This window comes from Dermacentor variabilis, chromosome 1, assembly GCF_050947875.1.
Source record: "Dermacentor variabilis isolate Ectoservices chromosome 1, ASM5094787v1, whole genome shotgun sequence".
Taxonomy (NCBI): domain Eukaryota; kingdom Metazoa; phylum Arthropoda; class Arachnida; order Ixodida; family Ixodidae; genus Dermacentor; species Dermacentor variabilis.
The window spans coordinates 99505275-99513799 of record NC_134568.1 but is presented as its reverse complement, the minus strand read 5'-3'; the positions used below and the strand labels follow the sequence as shown (position 1 = coordinate 99513799).

Sequence of the window (8525 nt, the reverse complement as noted above, 5' to 3'; positions counted from 1 at the left end):
ACCACGCTGTATGTAGGGTATCTGAGTACAAGTATCTAGGCGTCATTTTTACGCATAACATGTTATGGTCTCATCCCATTGATTACACTTGTAACAAAGCACTAAAAAAATTAGGTTACCAACTTCGTACGCCATCCAACTCTCCAAAAGATACTAAGGTACTATTATATCGCTAATCTACTACTATTAAATCGCTAATCCGTCCTGTTGTTGACTACGCATCTGTCCTTTGGAACCCTTATCAGCAGTGTGAGATTAACATGCCAGAAGCAGTTCAGAAAACGGCTAAGATATATGTCACCGTTATGATCGCGACTTTTCATCCTCGTCTGCACTTCGTTCCTTAAATTTAACTTGGCTCTATACACGTCATCGTATAGCATCGTTTGATTTCTTGCATAGCTTCGTCAATTCTTCAGTTAGACTTTCAAAAAACTACTAAACTCGCGCCAGAGTCATCTACGAGACATCACAACTTCAACTCGACGCCCTACTTTGCACGCACTAATATGCTTAAATTCAGCTTTTTCCTTCATTACATAGGAGACTGGAATTCCTTACCTGGGTCTATTCGCTCATGCTCATTCCGAAGTTTCGCATCTGCTACAGCGCTTATAGCGCTGCAGTATGTGTAAATAAATAAATATATAGATAGTTAGATAAATAAGTAAAAAAATAAATATTGTACGCTGCAACATAAGATGGCGCTGCTGCATGTGAGCACAAAGAGCGGGATGGCAATGTCACGCCTCAACAGCAAAGTTTAATGCCCATAACAGAACATTTTGAACAAGCACAGTTCACCTACATATCGGGCAGTTGGTTGCAACAAACTGCTTGTAGTGAACAAAACTACCACACAAGACAAAAAAAGAAACACTCCAAGAAAGTTCATGGAAAAAGCCTATGAAAACACATTCCGTACTTCGGGTGAGGAAAATGCAAGTCACGGGACGGGATAACACTGCAGGGAAAGGAAACAAAAAAAAAAACGTAGCATGCTAAGACTTCGAATTATATTGATAGCTCTGGCTGTTTTCCTTTTATCTTTTTACGTGTCTGCTGGCCACAGACGCGTAGTGTGGACGGATGCCTGAAAAGACAACTGTTCGCGTACCGTTTTCAAACCCTACAAGTGAAAGAATTGATTCGTGACCCTGGAAGTAGCAATGCCGATATGCACTGTTATTCGTAAGCTCTCAACCCACTGTCTCAGCTGGCTGGCGAACTCTTTCCGTCTCTCACGCGATGCCTCTTCTTCTCAAACTTGCACTGGCCACTTCGTTCATTCACTGCGTCCAAGCGCTGTCGTTGAGCCGTGACCTCCTTACAGGCAAGTGCGTTCACCCGTCTTGGCTGTAAAATACGATTTCCTTGGTAGTCTTAACAAATGACTTATATTTCGGCCAATGGCAGACAAACGCGTTCCTTTTGCCAGGCGACTCCACAGGGCGAGCACCACGGTCTTGCGATTGCTTTATTCCCTCCTTGCCTTCATTTTAAATGCCAGGTTCTTGATGTCACTTTACGAGCGTCCAGTCATAGGCGTCGTGGTTTAAGGGTTGCCCGTACACAAGCTTGGAAGGTCTTGTCCTGCTAAAAAAGCGCTAGTACATACAAGTAAACTCTCATTCTAGGCGCGGTTGCCTTCAAACGAAACCAAATAAAGGGAACTGTAGCTGAATTGGGAATGTAGCTGAAAGGGAATGTAGCTGTAGCAGTCATTGTGGAATTCTGGGAGAGTTGCAATGCCTGTTAACGAGGCAGCTTACAATGCACTTGATGCAAGTCAAGGACCGCAGAATGTTGATCACCGTCGCTTGCAGCTGTACCAGCGCTCCGTAAAGCTGCCACAACACAAGACCATGGCACGGCTGCCTCTGACCGTGAAAAAAAAAATCTGGACACAGAACAAGCGCAAGGTGCACTGTCGCGGTCGGTGCATATCCCCAGCGTAAACCTGCAGAACGTGCTTTACACAAGTTGCATCACGTGCGTAAAAGCTGGGCGAGTCGACGGGCCTGTGCGCCGGTATGCCGACAGTTCACACCAGATAAACAAGCCGCGCGAACGCCACGACTGCTCGGTTGCCACGAGACTTAGGTGCCCTGCTTGGCATCAAGTGCGTTGCGTAGCCGCCGCGTCAAATACGTGGTCGCCAACTAGCCGAGACAGCACAGCACGGTAGCCAAATGACTTGCAGCAGCTGCAGCTCACCCGAGAGACGAAACAACACAAAAACCCACACCACACACACCACGCGCGCCCGTGACCGGCGTTTAGCTTCGTGCCTTGGGCACCGAGTGGACGCTGACAGTCGCTGCGTTACGCGCCCGCCGCCTGCCTACTCGCCAGCTTGGTGGTCAAGTCAGCGAGGCCTGGCGCGGGAGTCTCCGGTCACATATGTGTTCCCCTCCTGGCAATGTCTAACAGGCGCGCCTGGACAGGGTCTTGGAGGAACTGGGAGCACAGGGTGAACACCTCGCGGAACGTGTCGGTCATGAAGTCGGCGAGGGAGCGCAGCAGGGGCGGACCGCCCACCACCATTGCAGCGACCAGAAGGCACGCCAAGATAACCACAGTGACCGCGGACAGCGCAATCAGCAGGCGGAACAGCATGACCCAACAGAAGAGCTCCACGAGACGCAGTACGTTGAGCAGCCAGTGTTTGTAGAACGGACGCCGAAGGCGGGGCCACCGGAAGGACTCCAGCAGAGGAACGTTGGGACGCATGGCACGTCCGCGTCCGTCCGCTCGGCGGTTGTGCGCCTGCGCATCGTATGACGGCAGCGTGACTGAACGTAGTATTTCTAGTCGAGTCCGGGTCTCTAATATCTACGTAACAGGTTGTGGAGAGGGCGGTTCGAAAGCACGAGGAATGGACAGTTCAGGTGGGGCGTCAAGAGGAAGGCCGGGTGCGGAGTGAATCTTAACGCTCAGTCCTCACCATTCTCAAGCTTCAAGTATATAGGCTTTCGCACAAAAAGGGATAAGCCGCCATCTGAAATGCCACTAGATCTATGCACATAGACTTGGTCATCATTAACTGAATTTACATCGTCAGTTTCCCGCACAAGACGAAACGCGTAAAACTTATACTTAAAAATAAAAAGTACCTATTCTCCCGGCAATTGAGCAGAATACGTACACTGCCTAGTCATACTATCAGATATGCTACCCTACTGCGCTTAGGTCGAACCGACCTGCTTTGTCCCTAGTGTGGTTTGGTCCTATGAGATCATTTAGTATCCAATAATACCGGGTGAAGGAATGCCACAAGTGAACGCCTCGGATTATAACAAAGCGGCCGGCGCAGTATCTCAGACACCCAAGGGGAATCGGTGAGGGGGAAGGGGGTGGGGGGATCAGTGCATTATTCTGATGGCAGAACAGCCACACCCTAAAACATATCAAGCCGAACTGTTATGCGCAGTCATTTAACTATGTGTGAAGCTCCACCTCTAAATCAAGCACTGCAACAAGAATGCTGCACAGCTCTCCTGGGTCGGCGATCCTTGTATAAAACAGTTACCCATTCACTGTTAAAATTATTACACGCCGGTGTTTGAGCATACGCATATTTTCACGCCTTCACCAAATACGAGCACACTGTAAGGTAACACGTGACTATTTTTATATAGTTATACGCGTAGATTTTTCTGCAGAATTTAGTCCGAACTATTCAAATGCCTCGACATTTCTACGTGCAGCAGTGAAGCCGTACACAGGCGCTTGTCGTCTGTGTATGTATGTTTTGCTTGTCGTCAATCGCCATGCTTTTCTCTATAGTGATTTCAGCACCGAAAGTATGTTTCCGACAGATCGCTGACGGTTTGTACATTAATTACCGCTAGACGATTTGTTCCCTACGTTGCTTCATTTTTCTTTCGCGGTGAAACGCGATATCAGTTTGGCGATTGACGAAAGAATATTTTTGTTGCTACGGAAGGCTTTGTGGTTGCAGAGCCGTGCTATTTTGGCGTAGCTAGCTATGAATGCGCTCACTAATAAAGACGATGAGAGGCAAAATAGTGATGAGCCATCAGGAAGACTGCTCCACTTCTAAATTTAAAATGTTCGAAGAAGCCCCCGCCATGGGTCTTGGCAGGCAATGTAAGGTCTAAGGCCTGCGCAGAGCTCCTTTCCGTCAGTTATAAGGTGCAGCAGCGAACAATTAACAAACAGAGCCCACTCGCAGTCGCAACAGCCGGCTCTAACTGCGGTACAGGCAAACAGCCGAAACACGGCGCGTACGTACGCCGATTGAACTCGAGAACGACAGCGAGAGAGCGATTGCCGCACAGTTTTGGCAGTCAAGCTTGCTCGGCGCCTGAACAGGCAAGGTGCGCTCGATCCGAAACCTTCCTGGAACATCTCGAAGCACAAGCCCGATCCTTCGTTCGAGCCTCTCGCGGTGCTCAAGACGAGTCCAATAAAATCCGCGCGCCTCACCTGCTTATTCCTTCGTTGAGACTTCATGGAGCCGATGGTGTCGTTCGACAATCTTGGCGTTGCACCGGGGAAGCTTCCAAGACACGCTGACCACGCCGAACGGCAAAGAACGCTGGTCTGCGTCGTCAGCGCGGTAGGGCTCGACACGTCGCCTCACGAGATCCGGCACGTGCACGGAGCACTCGCACCTGCGTCTTCCTCTTTTGCTTGCACTTCGTGGTCGTGCGCACGTGCGGCGTTCTTTCTTCGCGAACGGGTTGTAGACGCATACTACTATGAGCGAGAAAAGACGATGAAAATGTAAGCCAACAAGTATCGACAACCTCGGCCAGGCGACGCTATAGGCGCTACTGGCGCAGATATCGACATCCTCTTCGAAGTGGGGGGGGGGGGGGGTGGCTTATGCCATCAAGTTCGTTACATTTACCTTTCTCCTGTGTTTATAATCGGCCCTTAAAATCAGCGGCTCGTATTAACAGCTATCGAACTTGAAAGAAAGAAATTGGCTTCAAAGTATCGTGTTTTTTTTCTTTCTCCGTGCCCCTCGTCTTCACGACACGCGTAATACAGCCGCGTTTTACTATAGTAGGATACAACTTAAAAAAAAAAAAACTAGCAGTTGGCAAACAAGGCACACGGACCGCGCGGGGTTGTGTTCCTCCGCCTGCCAATCACAGAAGGAAACATCGTCGTCATGCGACTTTTTTCAAATTGGTGCCGTACTTGATACCTCCGGAGCGTCTGCGGTTTTTGGAGAGACTTTTCATCGGTGGAAGCGATGAGGTGTGCAACAGACATGGACAAAGTGTATGGAGTCTGAGCATTTCACTCTTCATAAGTTCGCGGTACAGTTCATTTTTTAATTTTTATTCATTATACAGTCCCACATTCGCTCAGACAGCATTACAGTGTGGGGGAAATAATACAGAGAAGAGATAGAGACAAGTGGTTCTTGAGGGGAAGGAGAAAAGGCTAGCGCTATTTTCTGCAACCCATGCGGGAGCACGGCTGAGCGCCAGCAGGGTGGAGGGGATGGGGTTAAAAGAGAGAGGGTAGAAGGGAGAAAGGTAGAGGGTCGTAGAGATGGAAGCGATGTAGTGGCCTATCAGGAAGCCCGAGGTGGTGGAATGGCCGTTAGGCCATCTGTCTTTGTAGCAATGTCCTATAGTCTCGCCGAGAGCCCCGACGAGTCGAGGTACTCGACGACACTTAGGAAGGCTGGTAGCTGATTACGACAGGGGAAGAGGTTATCTTCCTGTCGTGAACATGGGAGCCCCAGGCGGTGGAACTCTTGCAGAAGTCGACCGCGGTGCTGCAGGTGAGCAGGGCCTGCCAGCAGGAGGTGTTCCAGAGTTTCTGGTTCACCACAGGAGGCACAGGCTGGCGAGGTGGCTTTCCAAATAATACAAATGTAAAACACTTGTAATTAACGTTACATAACAAAAAAAACACGGTGACGAATAATGCAGTGCAGGCAGCATAACTATCTCAAAACAAAAACGGGAAAAGAAATTAAAAGGACTATATGTACATATATACACATACATGAGCATACATGACTATATAAACACATATACACTCATATAGCATGCATATATATATATATATATATATAGTAGGCTAGCAAACGCGAAAGAAAAACAAAAGAAACATAGAAACACACGAATTGATCACTTGTCAAGCAGTTCATTGAAAAAGGCTGAATTTGATGTTTTAGAAACGGTGTCCTCAGGCAGAGCATTCCATTCATTGATAGTTTTGGGGAAATAAGACTGCCTTAACAAGTTCGTTCTTGACTTCATTGGCCTTACTTTATAATGTGTGTTCATGGCGATAGGATATGTAATGCGGGTTAAGCATTTATTTTGATTCATTAATGCCAGTATTGTTGTAAAAGATCTTATGAAAAAATTTGAGACGCAAGCAACGCCAGCGTTCGGCTAACGTCGAAAGCGCTAGGCGTGTTTTCATTTCTGTGACGCTAGTCGATCTGCGATAGCTCCCAGTGATAAAGCGTGCCGCTCGGTTTTGTACGCGCTCCAAGATGTATTTAAGGTTGTCCTGATAAGGGTCCCATATCGTGCACGCGTATTCAAGAATAGGCCTTACGTATGCCGTGTATAATAACTTCTTGGTTGCCAGAGGATAGGGGTGAAAATTTCGAGCCAAGAACATTGTGTTATTCCCTTTCGAACCTGCCGTGGTTGCTCAATTGCTATAGTGTTTGGCTGCTGAGCACAAGGTCGCGGGATCGAATCCTGGCCACGGCGGCCGCATTTCGATGGGTGCGAAATGCGAAAACACCCGTGTGCACCATTTAGGTGCACGTTAGAGAACCCCAGGTGGTCGAAATTTCCGGAGTCCTCCACTACGGCGTGCCTCATAATCAGAAAATGGTTTTGGCACGTAAAACCGCATAATTTATTTTTTTTCTTCCCTTTCGCGGCAATCTCTGCAATGTGATCCTGACAAATAAGAAGGCTTGAAAAGTGAACGCCGAGGTACTTGGCCCCTGTTACGCTGGAAATGGTTGAATTATCCAGCCTGTAAGAATGGGAAACGTCAGTTTTTTTTTCCCTAGAAAAGCACACTAGTTGCATTTTGATTCATTTAGTGTCATGCATCAAGTGGCACACCAGTTCGAAATTTTATTAAGGTCCTCTTGAAAGATTTTGCTGTCACTTGGATTGTTTATCGAGCGGTATACAACGCAGTCATCTGCGTACAATCCTAGGTTCGACTGGATGTTCTTAGCAATATCGGTAATAAAAATACGAAATAATAACCGGCCCAGAACAGACCCCTGCGGTACTCCGGACGTGACTGGAACAGCTGATGAGCAACATCCATATACCACCATTATCTGTCTGCGATTTACGAAGTAGTTAATTAACCAGTTCATTAGACCAGCGGGAATTTTTAAATGCTGAAGCTTGTGTATTATACAATCATGTCGTACCCGATCGAATGCTTCTTTTTTAAATCTAAAAAACAGTCAGCGCTAGTACCTTGATATAATGCAGTTATGTCAAAAGAAAATTCCATTAACTGCGTGTCACAAGAAAACCCGGGGCGAAAACCATGCTGTTCATTGTAAAAAGAAGTTTTGCGATTTCAGGTGCCTTATTAGGTTGCTGTATACGATGTGTTCCATAATTTTTGAAGCTCCCCATAGGAGAGAGATTGGGCGATATCAATGCTGTCCCCGTTTTACTCATGAAACTCAAAGCCAACTGAAGTGAAACTTGGCAATAAATAGTTGTATATAGGCAGCGTTTTATTTCAGTTCAATAAAGGATTATTCTTTCACCGTTCCGCTTTAATGTACTAACGGCCAAAAAAAGTAAACGGACCACGGCTTAGGTGGCCGGAGCGGCTGCGGGGCCACAGCGGGGCGCTGCTATCTCGCTCGGCGCGCTGACGGCGAGAGTGCCCCGAGTGACGTCAGACTTCGCCCTCTCTCTCATGCGGTACCTCGCCACGCTTGATAAATTTCTAGTGCGCCGTTCGGTTGCTCTACTACTGATGGTCGCGGCGAAGGGGACCGTGCTTCGACGGTAGCCTAGCACGTGGCGCTTTCGCACAGTAGCGGACGGCCACGCGGCATCAAACCGCGGCACTGAGAAGGAACGAAGACCAGTTCTGATTGTTTTGCTTATATTGACCTTATCTTTCATATTAGTGCATGCCGCCGGCGTCCACCGCTGCTCAATTTAGCCGCAACGGCGGCTACGGTGACGCGCGTACTTTCACGCCAGAGTGATAAGTTACGTAATTGGGAAAGTTGGGCTAGTTGGCGATTAATCAGCATACCTTGCCGGTGAAGCAGCGCACTGACACGCACACAGTGAAGACACACAAACGCAGACGACACACGCAGCGAGTGTCGTCTTTTCTTGTGCGTCTTCACTGTGTGCGTGTCAGTGCGCTGCTTCACCGGCAAGGTAAGCGATAAGTTACAGGCGTCAAGATTTACTGTGGGTATGGCTTTCCTGTCGAGATTACTTCTCCGGCATTGTCTCCCGCAGTGGGTTTAATATTCATATCAGCGACGCCTCTGAAAACTGCTGATT

General features: G+C 48.1%; 1 protein-coding gene across 1 annotated transcript; it reads right to left on the bottom strand.

Annotated features, from left to right (window-relative positions):
• Positions 1 to 1723: 1723 nt before the first annotated feature.
• On the bottom strand, positions 1724 to 4660 carry LOC142571739 (uncharacterized). The gene is made up of 2 exons (XM_075680312.1): positions 4453 to 4660; positions 1724 to 2769 (listed from the first exon to the last, which is right to left on the bottom strand). Exons 1-2 carry the CDS (start codon positions 4477 to 4479, stop codon positions 2398 to 2400), a joined length of 399 nt encoding a protein of 132 aa, XP_075536427.1. The 5' UTR covers positions 4480 to 4660; the 3' UTR covers positions 1724 to 2397.
• Between the last annotated feature and the right edge of the window lie 3865 nt (positions 4661 to 8525).

What these genes read in the sequence shown, in the direction of transcription:
- LOC142571739 (XM_075680312.1), bottom strand. Translation starts at nt 4,479, where the DNA reads ATGAAGTCTCAACGAAGGAATAAGCAG. An exon ending in CTCAACGAAGGAATAAGCAG is followed by an intron (nt 2,770 to 4,452) that starts GTGAGGCGCGCG and finishes TACGATGCGCAG; the next exon opens with GCGCACAACCGCCGAGCGGA.